Raw genomic sequence first — 22,365 nt, forward strand, 5'->3', positions numbered from 1 at the left:
TGACTTCAAATCTGTTTGACAGGCGCACTGCAGTTAAGGTGTCAGAGTGCAAAGAATTTTTAAAAACTTACCACAGAACGAGTAGATTTTCAGCAGGGCCACTGGAAGAACATCTGCAGCACTGGCTCTGGAAATCCACGTGATCAGATAATGCGTCATCGCGGAACAAATAGGCCAGAAATAGATAAGCTTAGAAATAGTTAATTGGGGAAACAAGCAAGAAACTGAGATTCAATTAAACTTTATTTTATCAGATTATAGTAACAAAAATATTTGATAAGATGCTGAAATAATTCTTGGGAAGTTTTGCCCGATTTGTCTGTCCTCAGTGGCTCATTAGGTGACGGGTGATTCGGGCCTCTCTCAGCTTTCCATTGGCTGGAAGGCATGGGGAAATTCAGATTTGCTGGTAAGAATGACACACAGTTGTTGTGGGCTGTCAGTGCTTTCGGCACAGCTCTGGTCCAAAGAGAAGGCTTGCATTGGCTCTGCATTTACTGAGCGTCCAAACAATCCCTGGTGAAAAGTGTTGGCCTTTTGCGGACTGGCTGGTTTCGGATCCTACTTCAGATCCTCATCTTCTTGCCTCAGTCGCTTGAGGAAATGCTGATTGACCAGTGCAAGAGGGTCAGCCTTATAGGCGGCATCGTTAATCGTGGCCTTGAACCTGGCTACCTCGTCCTCTCTGAAACGCAATCAAACAAATGCATTGTCAGTACATAGGCTGAGTGTGTGAAGGACATCAGCTGAACTGTAAACATGACCCCACACTCAAGATAGCGATCAGCCATCATTAACAGGCACAACCAAAAAAACAGGAAAGTAACTGAACACAGGGTAATGGCTTTCACTGCAATTTGTTCATTGGATCTGTGACATCCTCAGCACTGATTGCGTGTCTCAGGAAGCAGCCAACACCACTTCTGTTAACAAGGCAATCTTGAAACCGCAAAGCTCACTGAATGAAAAAGCCTCCAGTCCAAGCCTCAAATTTCTCATTGATGTGTATAGAATGAGTCATTACATTATGAGAGAAAATGCTGGAAATCTCAGCACGTCTGGCAACATCTGTAAGGAGAGAAAAGAGCTAAAGTTTTAGTCCAGATGACCCCTTGTCAAACCTAAAAGGCTTTCATTCCCTCACCCGACAGAGACGTGGCTGCAAGGTGACAGGGACTGGGAGCTGAATGTCCAGGGGTATCAAGTGTTTAGGAAGGATAGGCGGGAGGGAAAAGGGCGGGGGGGCGTAGCTCTGCTGCTTAAGGATAGCATCAGGGTGGTAGCAAGGGAGGATATAGGAACCAAAGAGCAGAAAGTGGAATCGTTGTGGGTAGAGATTAGGAACAGCAAAGGGAGGAAGACGCTGGTGGGTGTCGTCTATAGGCCCCTGAATAATGATCTGGAGGTGGGGCGGGCTGTTAACGCGCAAATAAGTGCGGCGTGCAGGAACAGGACGGCCGTAATTATGGGGGATTTCAATCTGCGTATTGATTGGTCGACCCATGTTGGACGCGGTGGGCTCGAGGAGGAGTTCTTGGAATGCTGCCGGGATAGTTTCCTTGAACAGTGTGTGTTGGAGCCGACGAGGGAGCGAGCTGTTTTGGATCTGGTGTTATGTAATGAGGCGGGTAGAATCAGGGACCTTGCAGTGAAGGATCCTCTTGGGGAGAGTGATCATTGTATGGTGGAGTTTCTGGTGCAGATGGAGGACGACAAAGTGGGTTCCCGGACACGCGTCCTTTGTTTGAACAGAGGGGAGTACGGTAGGATGAGAGAGGAATTGGCGAACGTGGACTGGGGGAGTGGGTTGGAAGGTAGGTCTGCTGAGGAGCAGTGGAGGATTTTTCAGGAGATCTTTCTTGGTGCTCAGCAGAAATTTATTCCGATGGTCAAAAAGGACCTTAGGAGGAGAGGTAATCAGCCGTGGATAACGAAGGAGGTGAAGGAAAGTGTTAAATTAAAAGCGGAGGCGTTTAGAGTAGCTAAGAGTAGTGGGCAAGAGGAGGACTGGGAGAGGTTTAAATGTCAACAAAGATTGACAAAGAAATTGATAAAGAAGGGTAGGATAAAGTATGAAGCTGGGCTAGTGCTTAATATAAAAAAGGATAGCAAGAGTTTTTATAAGTATATAAAAAGGAAGAGGCTGGCTAGGGTGAACGTTGGTCCTTTAGAGGATGAGAAAGGGGAGCTAGTGGTAGGGGATGGGGATATGGCTAAGGTCTTGAATAACTTTTTTGTTTCTGTCTTCACGGAGGAGGACGTGAATAATTTGCCGGGTGTTAGCGATGGAAAGGTGGTAGGACTGGAGGGTCTTAATGACATTACTGTTACTAGAGAGGTGGTGCTCGACAGACTGGAGGGGCTGATTGTGGACAAGTCCCCAGGACCGGATGGAATGCATCTGAGGGTTCTGAAAGAAATGGCGGAGGTGATAGTGGATGCCTTGGTGGTTATTTTCCAGACGTCGCTGGATTCCGGGGAAGTGCCGGAAGATTGGAAAGCGGCTAATGTTACGCCGTTGTTTAAGAAGGGTGCCAGGCAAAAGGCGGGGAATTATAGGCCAGTTAGTTTAACGTCTGTTGTAGGTAAAATGTTAGAATCCGTCATCAAGGAAGAAATAGCGAGGCATCTTGAGGGGAATTTCTTGACAGAGCAGACGCAGCACGGTTTCGTTAAGGGGAAGTCGTGTCTGACAAATTTACTTGAGTTCTATGAGGATGTGTCTAGGGCGGTGGATAGAGGAGAGCCTGTGGATGTGGTCTTTCTTGATTTTCAGAAGGCGTTTCACAAGGTACCTCACAAGAGGTTATTGCAGAAGGTCAGGGGACATGGAGTTGGGGGTAGGGTGTTAGCGTGGATAGAGGACTGGTTGTCAAATAGGAAGCAGAGAGTGGGGGTCAATGGGTGCTATTCGGATTGGCGGTTGGTGACTAGTGGAGTGCCCCAGGGGTCTGTGCTGGGGCCTCAGCTATTTACCATTTATATAGATGATCTGGAGGAGGGAACCGAGTGTAGGGTGTCGAAATTTGCTGACGACACCAAGATTGGTGGAAAGGCAAATTGTGCGGAGGGTGTGGAGAGTCTGCAGAAGGATCTAGATAGGCTGGGCGAATGGGCCAGGAACTGGCAAATGGAATTTAATGTTGGCAAGTGCGAGGTGGTCCACTTTGGTAGGAATAATGGTAGGAAGGATTATTACTTACGTGGAGAGAAACTGCAGCAGGCGGCGGTGCAGAGGGACCTCGGGGTCCTTGTGCATGAGTCGCAAAAACCCAGCTTGCAGGTGCAGCAGGTGGTCAGGAAGACGAATGGGATGCTGGCCTTCATAGCGAGGGGGATTGAATATAAAAGCAGGGAGGTCTTGCTGCGGCTGTATAGGGCATTGGTGAGGCTGCAGCTGGAGTACTGTGTGCAGTTTTGGGCGCCGTACTTACGCAAGGATATTTTGGCCTTGGAGGGAGTGCAGAGGAGGTTTACTAGGCTGATGCCGGAGTTGAGGGGGTTGAGCTATGAGGAGAGGCTGAATAAACTAGGCTTGTACTCGTTAGAGTTTAGAAGAATGAGGGGAGACCTCATTGAGACGTATAAGATGATGAATGGGATGGATTGGATAGAGGTGGAGAGACTCTTCCCACTCAGAAAGGACAGTAGGACGAGGGGGCACAGCCTCAAGATAAAGGGGGGGCGGTTTAGAACGGAGTTGAGGAAGAACTTCTTCACTCAAAGGGTGGTGAATCTCTGGAATTCTCTGCCTGTTGAAGTGGTGGAGGGTGCCTTGCTAAATATTTTTAAGAAGAGGGTTGATGGGTTTTTGATAAGAGAGGGGATTAAGGGTTATGGGGAGAGGGCGGGAATGTGGAACTGAGCCACGACAGATCAGTCATGATCTTATTGAATGGCGGGGCAGGCTCGAAGGGCCAGATGGCCTACTCCTGCTCCTATTTCTTATGTTCTTATGACAGTATAAATATCCCCCCTTTCGATGCCTTTTAGCTTTGACAAAGGGTCATCTGGACTCGAAATGTCAGCTCTTTTCTGTCCTTACAGTTGCTACCAGACCTGCTGAGATTTTCCAACGTTTTCTCTTTTGGTTTACAAAGTCCAACAGAGTTATCTGGATCACAAGCTTTCACACTGCTGCTCCTTCATCAGGTGAGTGCATGATGATCTTGGAGATGCTCTCCACCTGATGAAGGAGCAGTGCTCTGGAAGCTCAACATCTAGGTAATCCCATTGGACTTAAAGCTGATGTTGTAAGACTTTTTACGGTGCCCACCCCAGTCCAATGCCAGCATCTCCACATCATGGCTAACATGGTCTAAAACAGCAGAAGATATCCAAAATAGCTGGACTGAATTGGTTTCATAGCAAAGAGGCAGTGGTCACGACAATTGAACACAGCTTGTTCTACAGCTCAATTATTATGAAAATGAGAAAGTATTTGAGACATTGGTTTTGATATCAATGAATCATGGCAAGCAAGCAATATTGGGAGATTGAAAACCCTTAATACAATTCTAACAATTGAGAAATTTGCCATGGATGGATGACATCTTAAAACATAGCAAAAATAATGCCTCGTTGAATCCTTCTCTCATCTTTTTGGAATTACACCACTAGCTCATTTGAATGAGTACAACTGTCACTATCACCAGCAAATAATTACATAAAACATGCATGAAACAAATAACTTATAGCATCATAGAATCATAGAAACCCTACAGTACAGAAAGAGCTCATTCGGCCCATCGAGTCTGCACCGACCACAATCCCATCTAGGCCCTACTCCCATATCCCCAGTTATTTTACCCACTAATTCCGCTAACCTACGCATCTCAGGACACTAAGGGGTAATTTTAGCATGGTCAATCAACCTAACCCGCACATCTTTGGATTGTGGGAGGAAACCTGAGCACCCGGAGGAAACCCATGTAGGCACGGGGAGAATGTGCAAACTTCACACAGACAGTGAACCAAGCCGGGAATCAAACCAGGTCCCTGGAGCTGTGAAGCAGCAGTGCTAACCACTATGCTACTGTGCCACCCTGCCACTGTACTGGGATATCCTGGTTGAGTGTTATCACTAAAGGTGGAGAGGGGATGGACTATATGAGCCCAATCACCTCACTTTCCTCTGCATCATAGGGTGCTAAGTGGAAGGAGCACAGAAAGCTGGTGAGGCTTTTGCTGAGACCACTTGCTGACCAGAGATTTCTTTGTTTGTCTTGCAACAGCGCACTGACCCAAGGGGCTGACAGATTATGTGCTTTTTTGCTTGATGCTTCTCTTGCTCTTCAGCCTTGGGGTCCTTCAGACTGCTGCACTCTCCCAACCTCCATTCCCAGTGCATCAGCCTATCAGAGGGCTGACTGGCACTCAAGAGCCTTCAGGCCATTCTAATTGGTGGCACGGCAGTACAATGGTTAATGCTGTTGCCTCACACCGCCAGGGACCCTGGATCAACTCCTGGCTTCCGTCACTGTCTGACATGCAGAGTCTGCATGTTCTCCCTGTGTCTGCGTGGGTTTCTTCTGGGTGCTCTGGTTTCCTCCCACAGTCTGAAGACATGCTGGTTAAGTGCATTGGCTGTGCTAAATTCTCCCTCAGTGTACCCGAACAGGTGCCGGAGTATGGCAACTTGGGGATTTTCATAGTAACTTCATCACAATCTAAATGTAAGCCTACTTGTGACACTAATAAATAAATTTTAATTACCCAAGCCTGGGGAACATTGGTTCTAATAGTCAACAGGTACATTTTCTGCTCAGACAAAAGTTAACCAGACTGTCTTGAAATCATGTTGCACTTCCATTGATTTCTCAGCGTGCTATGGCAATGATAACTATTAGTCATTGCCTTTTAAGTCAATGTTATGTATTGTTGGACATGGGCTGACTCTGCTGCAATGGTCAGTTTCTGGGCAAGTAATGAAGAACAGTGTGCAATTGCACACAGATTGCTCAAGTTCCAGAGAACTGTGTGGGAAGAAAGACATTTCTGCAAAGCAAAACATCAGGGTACATGTCATTTTAACTGGCACCAATGACGCAGAAACAAAATCCTGATTTATAATTTATGGTTCTACTTGTTCCATCTAATTGTCATTCTACCCAGAGGGAAACTATCAATAAGATAACCAAGTAAGGAGCTGCGCTGATTATCCCAATGGGTAAACAGCTCATTAAATGCAAAATTCCAGTTGTAGATAAGGGATAAGCCATTAAGTTCTCCGAATAGGGTGGTTTTTTAAAATGTTTAGACGATTATTTAATACAGAAACATGTGGCTTGTCAAAAAGGGCAAAGAAAGAGATACAGAGCTCAGGAATTTGAATCACCAACAACGGGCAGCATGTGGCACAGTGGTTAGCACCAATACCTCACAGTACCAGGAACCCGGGTTCGATTCCCGGTTTGGGTCACTATCCATATGGAGTTTGCCGCTCTCCATGTCTGTATGGGTTTCCTCCAGGTGCTCCAGTTTCCTCCCACAGCCTGAATGACACGCCGGTTAGGTGCACCGGCCATACTAAATTCTCCCTCAATGTCCCCAAACAGGTGCCGAGTGTGGCGACTCGGGAATTTTCACAATAATTTCATTGTATTGTTAATGTAAACGTACTTGTGACTAATAAATGAACATTAACTAACCATCAGATGTGGCAGCAAATGCTACCTTTTATGTGTGTGTTTAAGTAACATTACATGTACCGTTGGGGTGCCTAGTAGCATTATCACTGGACTATTAATCCAGAAACTCAGTTAATGTTCTGAGGATCAGAGTTCAAATCCCGCCACGGCAGATAGTGGAATTTGAATTCAATAAAAAAAATCTGGAATTAAGAATCTACTGATGACCATGAAACCATTGTCAATTGTCGGAAAAACCCAGAAATCTACCATCCTTATCAGTCTGGCCTACACATGATTCCAGGGCCACAGCATTGTCGTTGACTCCCAGTTGTCCTCCAAAGGCATATAGGGATGGGCAATGAATGCTGGCCAGCCAGCAACACCCATGTTCCACGAAAGAATTAAAAAGAACATGTACTGAAACTTATGACACATGATTTTTTAAGCCTCACTGAAACCTGTAATTTATTAGTTCACAGAGCCTGCAGGTATCTGGCAGGACATCAGAGAAGATAATTGGTGTAAAGGAGTCTTGGTCTGCAAAGTGATTGTGGGAACCAACATCCTATACCTGCCTTCAGTGGGTCTGCGCTGCTATTTAGTTGGTTCTCTGGGCATCAACATAGTGCGGTCTGGGCAACTCCTGACATACTGCACAATATCCAGCAGCAAGGCTTGGTAGAAAAGGGGTTGACTTTGCAGATTTTCTGTGCTTGAGCTCATGACATTCCAACTTCTAAAGGACAACTGCGACATCTAGTAACCAGCCTGGGGGAGTTAACAACACTGACAAATCCCAAATCACTGTGACTGCTCCTGAACGTCATGGGGCTTCATGGGGATTGAAGGCAGCAGAGGAAACATAAACAATGGTTAACATTATCCATCTGTGTGGGTTTCCTCTGGGGGCGCTCCGGTTTCCTCCCACAGTCCAAAAATGTGCAGGTTAGGTGGATTGGCCGTGTCAAATTGCCCCTTAGTGTCCAAAGATATGCAGGTTAGGTGGCTAAGCCATGGCAAATTGCCCCTTACTGTCCAAAGACATGTAGATTAGATGGATTGCCCAAAGTAAATTGCCCATTAGTCTCCAAAGATGTGTAGATTAGATGGATTGGCCATGCTAAATTGCCCATTAGTGTCCAAAGATGTACAGGTTAGGTGGAATGGCCATGCTAAATTGCCCCTTAGTGTCTAAAGGTGTGCGGGTTAGGTTGATTGGCTGAGGTAAATTGCCCTTTAGTGTCAGGTGAATTAGCAGGGCAAATATGTGGGGTTATGGGAATAGGGCGTGGGTGGGATTGTTGTTGGTACAGGCTCAATGGGCCAAATGGCCTCCTTCTGCATTGTAGGGATTCTAAGATCATCTGACTGGCCTCTCTCTGCACTCTAGGGTTTCTGTGATGGTTTGAATGGCCTCTCTCTGCACTGTAAGGTTCTATGATGTACACAATGGGTAACTACATCGTGCACAGACAGAAGCAGAAAGATTCTGGTATTCTTTATTGACACAGATAATGTATAAGCGGGCTAGTTCATTTAAACTGTGACAGCGCTAGCAGAGGATGAGGCTGGAACATGGATTCAGTATTAAACACAGATTAAAAGAGAAAATCCCCACAGAAGAACAGATTTGTGGAACAGAATGTCATGAAAGGCCAGCAAAATACTTAGCTAAATCTGCTCTTTCACTAAAAAAAAATCTGATTATGAAATGGATTGAAAATTACTGAAATAAAAGCAAGTACTCCAGGTTTCAGTTCAGATAACTGGAACGTTAACCGTGAAAACATTACAGGGCAGTACTGAATAACGTTTTAATATTCCATAATGTTCTGCTTAATTTGCTTTGTAGTAAGGAAGGAAGAATAAGAATTTTCTCTGGCAGAGGTTTGTTTTATAGTTATTTTCTACCGTCACAGATTCTGATCTTTATCTCTCGCTCTTTCACACACACAGGAGCGCTCAATCTGGAAAGGCCAACAATGACTCCACTCAGTAATCTGTACGCCGAAACAGTACGATAACACTGTGCCAAATTCTTCCAAATAGGAGATGCAGTGCAAACCTGCAAAGCTTCACAAAAGGGAGCGGCTGCACTCATTTTACAATCAATTCATACAAAGGGAAATAAAAATTCAAGTAGTGTAACAGATACACGAGGGAGATGGTAATGGCTTTTCCAACTTTATAAGTAATTGCAAAACCTCCAAAGCTCTGTTTTCAGTTGGCAAGATCATATACCACTCACTCACAAATACAATGGCAATCTTATTTAGGATGTGAAGATGCCAGTGTTGGACTAGGCTGGGCACAAGAAGTCTCACAACACCAGGTTAAAGTCCAATAGGTTTATTTAGAATCACAAGCTTTCGGAACACTGCTCCTTCATCAGGTGAGTGGAGAGTTGGGTTCACAAACACGGCATATATAGACAGAGACTTGGTTACCTGTAAAGGCTCACATTCCAACCCATTATCTTGTAATTGTGTCTCTGTCTATATATGCTGTGTTTGTGAACCCAACTGTCCACACACCTGAAGGAGCAGCACACCAAAAGCTCGTGATTCCAAAAAAGACTTGTTGGACTTTAACCTGGTGTTGTGAGACTCCTTACTAATGTTATTTAGTTTATTTTATTCATGTCATTGTATTAGTGTCACAAGTTACATTAATTACATTAAGTCACAGTGTTACATTAACACTGCAATGAAGATACTGTGAAAATCCCCTAGTTGCCACATTCCAGTGTCTGTTTGGGTACACTGAAGGAGAATTTAAACATGGCCAATGCACCTTAACCAGCACATCTTTGGGGTGTGGGAAGAAACCGGAGCACCCGGAGGAAACCCACGCAGACACAGGAAGAACTTGCACATTCCACACAGACAGTGACCCAAGCTGGGAATCGAACCCAGGTCAGAATTGAACCCAGATCCCTGGAGCTGTGAGGCAGCAGTGACTTGATTTGATTTGATTTATTACTGTCACATGTATTGGAATACAGTGAAAAGTATTGTTTCTTGCATGCTATACAGACAAAGCATACCGTTCATAGAGAAGGAAAGGAGAGGGTACAAAAGGTAGTGTTACAGTCATAGCTAGGGTGTAGAAAAAGGTCAACTTAGTGCAAGGTAGGTCTGTTCAAAAGTCAGCTGGCAGCAGGGAAGAAGCTGTTTTGAGTGGTTGGTACGTGACCAGTGCTAACCACTATGCCGCGCAAAGAAGAATCAAATGGCAAACAAATCTTTACTTCTTTCCCCTGTGTTTTTACATGTTATTTAAGAGACAGAGAGAACGGAGCCTTCGAGACATGAGCAAAATACCTGCCAAATCACTTGTACAGCATCCTCAGAGACAGGAACATTTATTGAATTAAGAAGCCTTCAACTTGCGAGCAACAGGAATTTTGGTTTCAGTCTTGCTGCTCGTTCATTCCTCAATTCAATTCAGCACTCAAAAGTGTGAAGAAATGGCCGAGAGACCAAATCAAACACAATTATGTTCCGGTCAAGAGAAAAGATCAAATCATGAACAGGCAGAAGGCACACATCAGACTTATTCTTGTTTTACTAGAATTCACAAGATAGGAAGGTGGGCAGGTGGCCAACAACCATGGTATTTGGTTGCACTTTCACGGTGGCACAGTGGTTAGCACTGCTGCCTCACAGCGCAGGGATCCAGGTTCGACCCGGCCTTGGGTCACTGTCTGTGTGGAGTCTGCACATTCTCCCCATGTCTGCGTGGGTTTCCTCCGATGCTCTGGCTTCCTCCCACAGTCGGAAAGATATGCTGGTTAGGGTGCATTGGCCATGCTAAATTCTCCTTCAGTGTACCCGAACAGGCGCCATAGTGTGGTGACTGGGGGATTTTCACAGTAACTTCATTGCAGTGTTAACGTAAGCCTTACTTGTGACTAATAAATAAACTCTAACTTTAAAACTTTACCTCAGTTCACAGTTGAACATAAATCCAGGCTGATAGGCCAGTACAATGCAGAGGGAGTGCTGAACTGCTGGGGATGCTGTTTTTTAGGGTGAACTTTTAAAATAAAACAAACAAAAAATACTGGAAAATCTCAGTGGGTCTGACAGCGTTTGTGAAGAGAGAATAGAGCCAACATTTCAAGTCTGGATGACCCTTTGTCAGAGCTGGTCCTTCTCTTCAACTCTGACCAAGGGTCATCCAGACTCGAAACGTTAGCTCTGCTCTCTGTCCACAGATGCTGTCAATCTGCTGAGTTCCTCTAGCATTTCCTGATTTTGTTTCAGATTTCAGCATATGCAGTCTTTGGTTTTTGTACTAGCCAATGTTTATTACTCAACCAATATGACTGAAACATGTGACTTCATTGCTTTAGATGGCAACTTGCTTGGTCCAAACTAGTTACCCCTTCTCTCTACTCCAGAGATTATGCTTCACAAATACTTCCTTCAGTGGGACATCGTGAAGTTGGAAATTGTGTCACATTCATGGAATCATAGAATAATTGAATCCTTACACAGCAAAAAGAGGCCAGACAGCCCATCAAACTTGTACCAATATTCCCACCCAGGCCCAATCCCCATAATCCCATTGCTAATCCTCCTGACACCACGGGAGAATTTCCCATGGCCAATCCTCCTAATCTACACATCTTTGGTCATTCAGATAGAATTTAGCATGGCCAATACCCCTAACCTACACATCTTTGGACAGTAAGGGGCAATTGAGCATGGCCAATCCACCTAACCTGCACATCTATGGACAGTAAGGTACAATTTAGCATAGCTAATCCACCTAACCCACACATCTTTGGACTGTTGGAGGAAACCGAAGTAACCAGAGGAAACCCATGCAGACTTGGGGAGAACGTTTAGATTCCACACTGACAGTGACCGACAGCCGGATTCGAACCTGGGTCCCTGGTGCTGTGAGGTAGCAGTGCTAACCACTGTGTTGCCTTTCAGTAGCTCCTTCTTTCTGTATAAATCATTCAGCAGATAGTGTATTTATGAAGATTAGCATTCACCGGAACAGAAGGGTTACAGAAACCGTTCCAAAATCAGCCTGGTGACATTTAAACATTGAGAATGTTTGACAGCACAGAATAGTGGCACTTACATCAGTTTCCTTTTCTGAGCATGACGCATCTTATTGTACTGGGGCACTTCAGGTTTCTTTTTCAAACTGTTAGAAAATAGAACAAACAATTGTGAAAACAGTTCAGCAAAAAATGTTTGGTAGGCAAGATATTTCTGCAAAGCTTCTCTATTGAGCATCAAGGTGTCATGCTGCTGGAATTTTGACAAATTCGGCTGGAATCTTGACAAATTCTGCTACCGGTGTCATTCAGAATTGGCAGTATTCTTGTATCATTTCCAGACTGAGGTAGCTTGTCCTATGCCTCGCTTGGAGTTATTGTCACTGCCCCAACATGATGGCCGCAGCTCATAAGATATAGGAGCAGAAGTAGGCCATTCGGTCCATTGAGTTCGCTTTGTCATTCGATCATGGCTGATATGCTCCTCATCCCCATTTTCCTGCCTTCTCCCCATAACCCATCAACCCATTACCAATTAAAAATCTGTCTAATTCCTCCTTAAATTTACTCACTGTCCCAGCATCCACCGCACTTTGGGAGAGCGAATTCCACAGATTCACAACCCTTTGGGAAAAGTAGTTTCTCCTCAACTTAAAATTTGCTATTAAATTTGCCACCCTTATCCTTATGCTATGCTCGTCCTACAATGCCCGATCAGTGGGAGCATCTGTTCCACGTCTACTTTATCCATACCTTCTATCATCTTGTACACCTCAATTTGATCTCCCCTCATTCTTCTAAATTCCAGAGAGTATCGGCCTGAACTGTTCAATCTCTCTTCATACGACAAACCTCCCATCTCTTGGATCAATCTCGTGAACCTCCTCTGAACTGCCTCCAATGCCACTACATCTTTCCTCAAATAAGGAGACCAAAACTGTGCACAATATTCCAGGTGCGGTCTCACCAATGCCTTGTATAGTTGCAACAATACTTCTTAACCTTTATATCCTATTCCTTTGGCTATAAATGCCAACATTCCATTTACTTTATTGTCTCCTTCACACCTGCCCTTTCGACCAGTTCCTCTTCTATTGTTATGACATGATGCACACATCAGTCAGGTCTAACTGTCCATCAGATGCCCACCTCATGATGAAATGCTTTCACATCACTGGCGTGTGATTGTGATTGGCCATGAGACAGCACATTAGAGCAGGTGAGAGAAATAGGTAGTTGCTTTCATTGTCTCAAGTAGTCAAGTGACCCTCCTGGTTGGAAAACAGATTTGCGGACCAGGATCATTGTGATGTGATGGATATGAATCCAGCTGGATTTACTTCCAGTTTTGACACAGATTCCCTACAGTGCAGAAGGAGGCCATTTGGGCCATTGAGCCTGCACGAACAACAATCCCACCAAGGACCTATCCCTGTAACCCCACGTATTTATTCCAGCTAATCCCCCTGATACTAAGGGGTGAGTTTACTATGGCTAACCAGCACTTCTTTGGACTGTGGGAGGAAACCGGAACACCCGGAGGAAACTCACACAGATACGGGAAGAATGTGCAAACTCCACACAGTTTGAGGTTACATACCAACTGACTCAAGAACAGCTTCTTCCCAGTTGCCATCAGACTTTTGAATGGAATTACCTTGCATAAAGTTGATCTTTCTCTACATCCCAGCTGTGACTAACACTACATTCTGCAATCTCTTGTTTCCTTCTCTATGAACAGTATGCTTTGTCTGCATAGGGCGCAAAAAACAATACTTTTCACTGTATACTAATACACGTGACAATAATAAATCAAATCAAATCATTCCCAATGATCCTGCTCTTTCCATCCAAATTGTCACCCAATTTCTTCTTGAAAGTTAGTACTGAATCAGTCTCCATTAATTACACTGTTCATTCCAAATGGTAACATTCTTCCCTTCATGCTGCCTCTGGTTCTTTTGCTAATAAGCACCAATCAATGTTCTCTGGTTAGTGAGTGCATACTCCCTGCCAATGAAAACAGTTTCCTCTCGTCTCCTCTTACAAGACCCTTCACGATTCTGAACGGTTTGATTAAATCTCCCCTTGACCCGCTTTGCTCCAAGGAGAACAAACTCAGTTTATCTCGCCTGCGCACGCTCTCCCGGACCTGCACGTCCTTCCTAAAGTGTGGTGTCTAGAATGGACCCTCAGCACTGCCTTTTCTCCACAGCCCTGCATGTATTTCCTTTTCAAGGATACATCTGTGTCCCTTTGGAAGGTTTCTCTTTCACTCGCTTTTCGGCACTGAAATAAAGATATTAACACGCTGGGCTGCATCTTCTGGCCGTGTTCATCCCCAAGAAAATCCCACCCAGGGGCAACAGATCTTTGCCTGGTTCGTGTCTTGCTCGCTACGATCCCCATAGCGGGCGGGATGGGAAAATTCTGCCCTCCCATGTCAGAACAGAAGCCTCTGGGGTGGCACAGTGGTTAGCACTGCTACCTCACAGCGCCAGGGACCCGGGTTCAATTCCCGGCTTGGGTCACTGTCTGTGTGAAGCTTGCACGTTCTCCCCGTGTCTGCATGGGTTTCCTCTGGGTGCTCCAGTTTCCTCCCACAGTCTGAAAGACATGCTAGTTAGGTGCATTGGCCATGCTAACATCCCCCTCAGTGTACCCTAACTGGCACCGGAGTGTGGCGACTAACATTGCAGTGTTAGTGTAAGCCTACTTGTAACACTAATAAATAAACTTTATTTTACTTGCTCTGGACTAAATCTAAGTGGCTATTTACCTCCTGCCAGTGGCAACAGTTTCTCTTATATAGCATGTCAAGACCCTTCTATTTTGAACACCTCTATTATAATTGCCTCTTTACCTGAGAGTAATCCTTCTCTGGTAATCTTGTAACAGGTCAAAGTAGGCATATTAGTATAATCAGATCATCAGCAGAGGCTTGTGGCACCTTGGCAGCAATGCTTGTCACCTGCTGTCCCCTTAAACCCAAAACTAGAATCTAACAAGGATTGACAAATTCAATTACTGTGACTACAGGCTTCATTTCACTTTCGCTTAGGACCTATATCTATTTGAAATTAGCATGGCAAATCAGTGGATTTTGTCCAGCACATCTGGAAGTTGAATTTTTGAGAAGTCTCTAACAAAATCATGGAATTGTAACATTACAGAATCCCAACAGTGCAGAAGGAGGCCATTTGGCCCATCAAGCCTGCACCGACAATAATCCTACACAGGCCCAATCCTCTTAACCCCATGTATTTACCCCACTAATACCTCTAACACAAATGAACAATTTAGCATAGCCAATTCCCTTCACTTGCATATCTTTGGGCTGTGGGAGGAAACCAGAGCATCCAGAGGAAACCCACACCGATACAGGGAGAATGTGCAAACTCCACACAAATCGTGATCCAAGACCGGAATTGAACCCAGGTCCCTGATGCTGAGGCAGCAAGCAGTGTTAATCACCGTGCCACTTTGCCGTTGGACTGTTTGTAATGAATATTTAACACTTCCATCAAGAGTTTGTACATTCCAAGACAACTCGACTACTCATAGACCATGTTCAGCTGGAGCATGGCCAATATGACAGACTCTGCCCATCAGAACCCCTTTGAATATGAAAGGGAGAACAAGTAAATCCTTCAACAATTAAAGCTGAACAGAATCTTGCCCCAGAAGGGAGACGGTTACTGACCCCACAGCACCAGTTTCCTCTCCACACCCTCAAGCCAGACTCTTCTGCTTTCTTGAGATACTCTCGAAGGGATATACAAACAGCTTGGTATGCCTAGAAAGACTAAAGCTGCATGCATCTGAAACAAATGTCCTCAATTAAACTAGATGGAAAGCAATGCATCACTGGCAAAGATTAACAAGATTTTATTTTATAACAATTCTAAAAATAACCAGCGAGAAGTCAATCTCTCTGAAATTTGATTTATTCACTGGAGGTATTTAGGCCTCTGTTATGTACATTGTTGTTTAGGCAATGAATCTCCTAAACCAGGGCTCTGCTTTTTCCAAAGTCATTCTTCACTTCTTTGTCTTTGCGTCAGAAAAGGTGGGAGGGGAGGATGTGGAACGCATCGAGGAACCTCTAAAAAAACAGGTCGACATGGCCTCAGCCAATGCAATTTCAACGCTGAACGAAGTTTGAGGGAAAATGGAATGATTCTCCCCAAATGTCATGAGAAACACCACAAGAGAGACCCAGCACACACTATCCCTGGTTTCAACCTCCCACATAGCTTGCGGGCATCTCTAAACCGAATCTGTGCAAACTACCGTGGAGCACAGAATCCCTAGAGTATGGAAGGAGGCCATTCGACTCATCGACTCAGCCCTAACAACAATCCTACTTATCCCGGTAACCCCATATATTTACCCAGCTAAACCTCTAACCTACACATCCCAGGACACTAAGGGGCAATTTACCATGGCCACTGCACCCTAACCAGCACGTCTTTTGGATTGCGGGAGGAAACCGGAGCACCTGGAGGAAGCCCACACAGACACAGGGAGGAGGTGCAGACTCTGAACAGACAGTGACCCAAGCTGGGAATTGAACCCAGCTCCCTGGCGCTGTGAGGCAGCAGTACTAACCACTATACCACATGTGTGTCAACCCTGCTCATGTCTCTTGTCAGCTTGAGAATTCTGGCAGCTTTGAAATTTCCTGAATGTGGAACACATTCACATATTGGAGGGAGTGTGGAAAAATGTGACCATGCTGATCCCTGGCCTTGGAGATCTGAGCAATGAGAAAAACCTGGAGAAATGGCAACTTACAGCCATGAAAGAAAACGCCACTGTGTATTAAGAGAGTAAATAGTCTGGAAAAGCCAAGCCTGCAAAATTAAATTTAATTGTAGGAATCGGCCAAGGGAAGATAGGAAAGAAGGGGAACTCTGAATCTAAAGTGTGATCAATGCATGGGGTGGGCTTCAGGGTAAAATATTCAAGGCCAAATCCCTCAGATCATACAAACTTGGAGCAGGAGTAGGCCACTTGGCCCTTCGAGCCTGCTTTGCCATTCTTTTTATTCATTTGTGGGACATGGGTGTCGCTAGCTAGGCCAGCATTTATTGCCCATCCCTAGTTGCCCTTGAGAGGATGGTGGTGAGCTGCCTTCTTGAGTCACTACAGTCCAAGTGCTGTGGGTTGACCCACAATGCCGTTAGGGAGGGAATTCCAGGATTTTGAACTACAACTGCGAAGGAGCAGTGTTAGATTTCCAAGTCAGGATGGTGAGTGGCAAGTGGTAGTGTTTCCATGTATCTGCTATCCTTGTCCTTCTAGATGGAAGTAGTCGTTGGTTTGGAAGATGCTGTTAAGGATCTTTGGTGAATCGCTGCAGTGCATCTTGTAAATAGTGCACACTGCTGCTACTGAGCGTGGAGGGAGTGAATGTTTATGGAGGCGGTGCCAATCAAGTGGGGCTGATTTGTCCTGGATGGTGTCAAGCTTCTTGAGTGTTGTTGGAGCTGCACTCATTCAGGCAAATGGAGAGTACTCCATCACACTCCGGACTTGTGCCTTGTAGATGGTGGACAGGCTTTGGGGAGTCAGGAAGTGAGTTATTTACTGCAACATTCCTAGTCTCTGACCTGCTCTTGTAGCCACTGTGATTATGTGGCGAATCCAGTTGAGTTTCTGGTCAATGGTCAAGATGATTATGGCTGATCTGACTGAAACCTCCCGCCTGCCCCCTGTAACATTTCCGTCCCTTGTTTATCAGCAAACTACCTCTGCATGGAAAAGGGTTTGGCTTCCACTGCCTTCGAGGAAGGGTGTTCCAGAGGGCATGCCCCTTGGAGGAAAAATAATTATTTTAATCTTAATGACTTAAATGGAGCCACTGCTTATTTTTAAACAGCAGCCCCTAGTTTCAAATTCTCTGGTAAGGGGATCCTGCAGCAGATGGATTCAGACGGACTGGTTCCCTCACCGAAAGAAGATTAAAGGGTGATCGAAGGGTGTTTAAAATGATTGAAGGGTTTGACCGAATAGATAGAAACAATGATGGGAGCAGTACAAGGGTATGATGTTACAATTAGAACTAGACTTTTCCGGGGCAGCGCCAGCAAACGCTTCTTCACAAAAAGATGCAGCGTCGAATCTGGAACATTTCTCCCCTCTGTCCCCCAGAGGCTGCTGAGAAAGAATTGAAATGCCAGCACTGAGATTGGTGATTTGGGGGCTGGGTACCTGGGGGGCCGGGTCCGTGTGGCAGGGTCTGGGTGCCTGAGGACTGCATGCCTGGTACTGAACATTGGGTGCAGAGTATTGAGTATTAGGTAGTGAGGGCTGTAGGAAAAAACAGCGAGATGGGAGTTAAGAGGCAGAGCAACATGATCCAGATTTCAGAGAGCCAGTGGTCCATTCCTGCTAATATGATTTAGCTTCTTGCTTTTAAATTATCTTGTAGTCCAGTGACAAAGACACGATCAGATAGATGGGTTTGTTTTTATGGTTGGACAGAGAGAGAGAGAAAGGACATGTCCCCTTTTCTTCATGCTCTGCCTCTTTTCTGTTGGCTCACCTTTGCTGCCTGCTGCGATGCCTTGCCCACACATTGTGGCTTGTTGTCTTCTTATCTTCTGGGCCTTTTCCTTTTTTTAAAAATATTACTGCTACTCTTGTTAATTTTTTCTTGTGTGGTGATGGTGGACGGGATAGATTTGTGTGGGAAATAGACGGGTTAGTCAGGGGGGTGGGGGAAGCAAATGTTAGCATCACAGTCTATTGGGTGGCACAGTGGTTAGTTAGCCCTGTTGCCTCAAAGCACCAGGGACCCGATTTCAATTCCCAGCTTGGGTCACTGTGTGGAGTTTGCATGTTCTCCCCATGTCTGCATGGGTTTCCTCTGGTTTCCTCCCACAATCCGAAGGCGTGCTGGTTAGGTGCATTGGCCGTGCTAAATTCTCCCTTGGTGGACCTGAACAGGCACCTGAGTATGGCAAGTTGGGGATTTTCACAGTGACATCATTGCAATGTTAATGTAAGCCTGCTTGCGATAAATAAATAAATAAATAAACCTTATTATAAAAGGACAAATCATATTAAAAAGTGAGGGAAACAGTATTTAAAGGGAAAAAAAATCACTCTGGGATTAATGAACAAGCCAGTACATTCACATCACATCAGTCAATACCTCTTTGATTTATTAGCCTTGGATACGCTGCTCGCAGCAGTGAGTAAATCTGTCAATTCGGGCAGTGCATCAGCAAGTGGCTGCATGTCCCCCACTACAGGGACAGCTCTGCGTTTCTCCTGGGCTTTCTTCTTCCGCTCTGCCTGTTTGATCAGTTCAATTTCTGCAAGATAGAAACGAGATTGTAAGCTCACCTTCTGGGGGTCAGTTTCTTCTCATGCAGTTTAAGTGCACGGGGCTTTTAGAGGGCAATTTTCGAATGCATTTACTGGCCCACCCCACTGGTTCCATGTATTGAGAAGCTGACACTGCCCACTGCCTCCCACATCGTTGCCCCAATTGGCAAACTCACTTCAAATAATTTCTAGTATTCAAAATATTCTGAAATTTAAATTGGATAGCCTATTCAAAAGGGGCAGCACAGTGGCACTCACTGCTGCCTCACAGCACCAGGGACCCGGGTTCAATTCCCGGCTTGGGTCACAGTCTGTGTGGAGTCTGCACGTTCTCCCCATGTCTGCGTGGGTTTCCTACGGGTGCTCTGGTTTCTTCTCTCAGTCCAAAGATGTGCAGGTTAGGTTGATATAAAATATGCCCTTCTCTGATCAGAACCTTCCACACACCTGACGAAGAAACACCGTTTCCATAAGCTTGTGGGTTTACTATCAAATAAATTGGCTGGACTTTAACCTGGTATTGTGAGACTTCTTACTGTGTTTATCCCAGTCCAACACCGACATCTAAACTCAGCAGCCAGGGGAAATAGTCTCTCAACAATTACCCAATCAAACTCCTTAAGGACTCTACATGCTTCCAAACAAACATCTCTAATTCTTGTAAATTCTAGGGAATATCAGCTAAATCTGTTCAACCTCTCCTCATATGACAATCCCCTCATCGCAGGAATCAATCTCATTCTTCAGTGCACTCCAACAAGAATCATTAGAGGAGGAGAAGGATTAGACCATTCAGCCCCTCAAGCCTGCTCTGCCATTCAATACAATCTTGGCAGATCTTATCTTGGCCTCAGCTTTACTTTCCTGCCCATTCTCCACAAGCCTTGAGCCCATTACTAATTTAAAATCTGTCTATATTCTCCTTAAAATTACTCAAGTCCGGCATGCACCCCACTCTCGGGTAGCGAATTCCACAGACTCACCACTCTTTGAGAGAAGTACAAAGAACAAAGAAAATCACAGCACAGGAACAGGACCTTCAGCCCTCCAAGCCTGCACTGACCATGCTGTCTGACTTAACTAAAACCTCCTACTGTCCGGGGACCATATCCCTCTGTTCCCTTCCTATTCATGTATTTGTCTAGATGCCCCTTAAAAGCTACTATTGTATTTGCTTCCACCATCTCCTCCGGCAACAAGTTCCAGGCTCTCACCACCCTTTGTGTAAAAAATCTGCCTACTCCATCTCCTTTAAACCTGTGCCCCCTAGTAATTGACTCTTCCACCCTGTCCATGCTCTTCATAATCTTGTTGACTTCTATCAGGTCATCCCACAACGTCCATCGTTCTAGTGAAAACAAAAAGTTTCTCCAACCTCTCCTCTTGGCTCACGCCCTCCAAGCCAGGCAACTTTCTGGTAAATCTTTTCTGTACCCTCTCCAAAAGCCTCTGCATCCCTCTGGTAGTGTGACGACCAGAATTGAACACTATATTCCAAGTGCGGCCTAACTAAGGTTCTATAAAGCTGCAACATGACTTGCCAATTTTTAGATTCAATGTCCCGGCCAATGAAGGCAAGCATGCCGTTTGTCTTCTTGACTATCTTCTCCACCTGCAATGCCACTTTCAGTGGCCTGTGTACCTGTACATCCAGATCCCTTTGCCTAACAATGCTCTTAAGGGTTCTGCCATTTACTGTATATTTCCCATCTGTATCAGACCTTCCAAAATGCATTATTTCACATTTGTCCAGATAAAACTCCATCTGCCATCTCTCCGCCAAGTCTCCAACTGATCTATATCCTGTTGTATCCTCTGATGGTCCTCACTGCTATCTGCAAATCCACCAACCTTTGCGTCATCTGCAAACTGACTAATCAAAGTTGTTTCTCTTCATCATTTTTCAAACCTGCATCCCCTTATTCTCGGACTTTGAGCTCTTGCTCCAGATTGCCCCATGAGAGGAAACATCCGCTCCACATTGACTTTGCCAATCCACTTCATCATCTTGTACACCTCAATTAGATCTCCTCCCATTATTCCAAACTCCAGAGAGTATTGGTCTAAATTGCCACATCTTTCTTCGTAAGTCAGACTTCTCATCTCTGGAATCTATCGAGTGAACCTTTTAAGGCAAGGATAGATAGGTAGATTTTTGAACAGTAAGGGAATTAACGGCTATGATGAACAAGGAAGTACATGGAGCTGAGTCCACGAAAAGATCAGCCATGATCTTATTCAATGGCGGAGCAAGCTCAAGGAGCCAGATGGCCTGCTCCTAATTCTTGTTACGTTCTTAACTTCCTCTGAACCGCCTCCAATGCGATTACATCCCTCCCTCAAGTAAGGGGACCAAAACTGTACAGAATATTCTCACTAATGTGCTGTCTCACTAATGCTTTGCACAAGAGCAGCAGTAGATCCTTGGCTGGATAAGGATCCCCTCAGCAGATGCATGCAAACACAAGTCCCATATGGTGGCATAAATTTACTAATGTAATAAAATATCTGCTTTCCATTTATAAATAAAGCATAAGAGCATCCCTTTTGTTTATGCAATTAACTGACTTTGATCAACGTAAGATTGAACTGGCTGCTTTAAAAGCATTAGCATCAGCCGACAATGTGATATAATGGGTGGTACTCACTCTCAAGCCATCGCTCACGTCGTTGTTTCAATTTCTCTTTCTTGGTCAGCTGAATTTTATCACCTGTGGGAGAAAGCCACACAGTGTAACATCAGAACAGCAGTGCGGGAAAATAAATTATTAAAATACTTTCTTGGCAGCAGAGAAAAGAGTGAGACAGATGGTGAAGAACACATCAAACTTGAACTGTAACACATGGTTCACCAAGTCACGATGAGTTGGGGTCTTAGCAGTGTGGAGTACGCAGCGATCATTTTTGTAGCTTGCCATTAGTCACAACCATTTTAAGAAAATCAACAAATTTTGCAAACGAGTTTTAGTTCTTTGAGTTCATTACAACATCACAGTCTAAGTGAGGAGATGCAGCATGAACATTTCAGCTTCCATATGCCTGAGGTAGGCCACAATGAAGTACTGCATCCATTCCGGGCACCGTGCCTCTTGCAGGTTCACCAGAATGATACTAGCGCTAACTTCATGAGATGTGAGCGTCGCTGGCTGGGCCAGCATTTATTGCCCCCCATCTGTGAGGGCAGTTGGGAGTCGACCACATTGCTGTGGATCTGCAGTCACATCTGGATCTGGAGGCCAGACCAAGTAAGGATGACAATTTCCTTCCCCAAAGGACATGAGTGATGTGTGATGGAATACTCCCCACTTGCCTGGATTTTACTGAATTCAAATTTCACTATCTGCCTCTTTCAATCTCATCATTCTTCCTTGAGTT

The 22,365-nt window shown here is 45.0% G+C and overlaps 1 protein-coding gene across 1 annotated transcript in view; it reads right to left on the bottom strand.

Annotated features, from left to right (window-relative positions):
• Positions 1 to 225: 225 nt before the first annotated feature.
• Positions 226 to 22,365, bottom strand: part of slx9 (SLX9 ribosome biogenesis factor) — a 118,387-nt gene continuing 96,247 nt past the window's right edge. Inside the window, exons 3-6 of the mRNA XM_080198193.1 lie at positions 21,639 to 21,701; positions 18,815 to 18,977; positions 11,733 to 11,798; positions 226 to 685 (exon numbers count right to left, since the gene is read on the bottom strand). Of these exons, the coding sequence (XP_080054319.1) occupies positions 562 to 685; positions 11,733 to 11,798; positions 18,815 to 18,977; positions 21,639 to 21,701 (416 nt within the window). The 3' untranslated portion in view covers positions 226 to 561. The remainder of the gene's footprint in view (positions 686 to 11,732; positions 11,799 to 18,814; positions 18,978 to 21,638; positions 21,702 to 22,365) is intronic.

This window comes from Carcharhinus amblyrhynchos, chromosome 11, assembly GCF_965287045.1.
Source record: "Carcharhinus amblyrhynchos chromosome 11, sCarAmb.v2.hapA, whole genome shotgun sequence".
NCBI classification, from domain to species: Eukaryota; Metazoa; Chordata; class Chondrichthyes; order Carcharhiniformes; family Carcharhinidae; genus Carcharhinus; species Carcharhinus amblyrhynchos.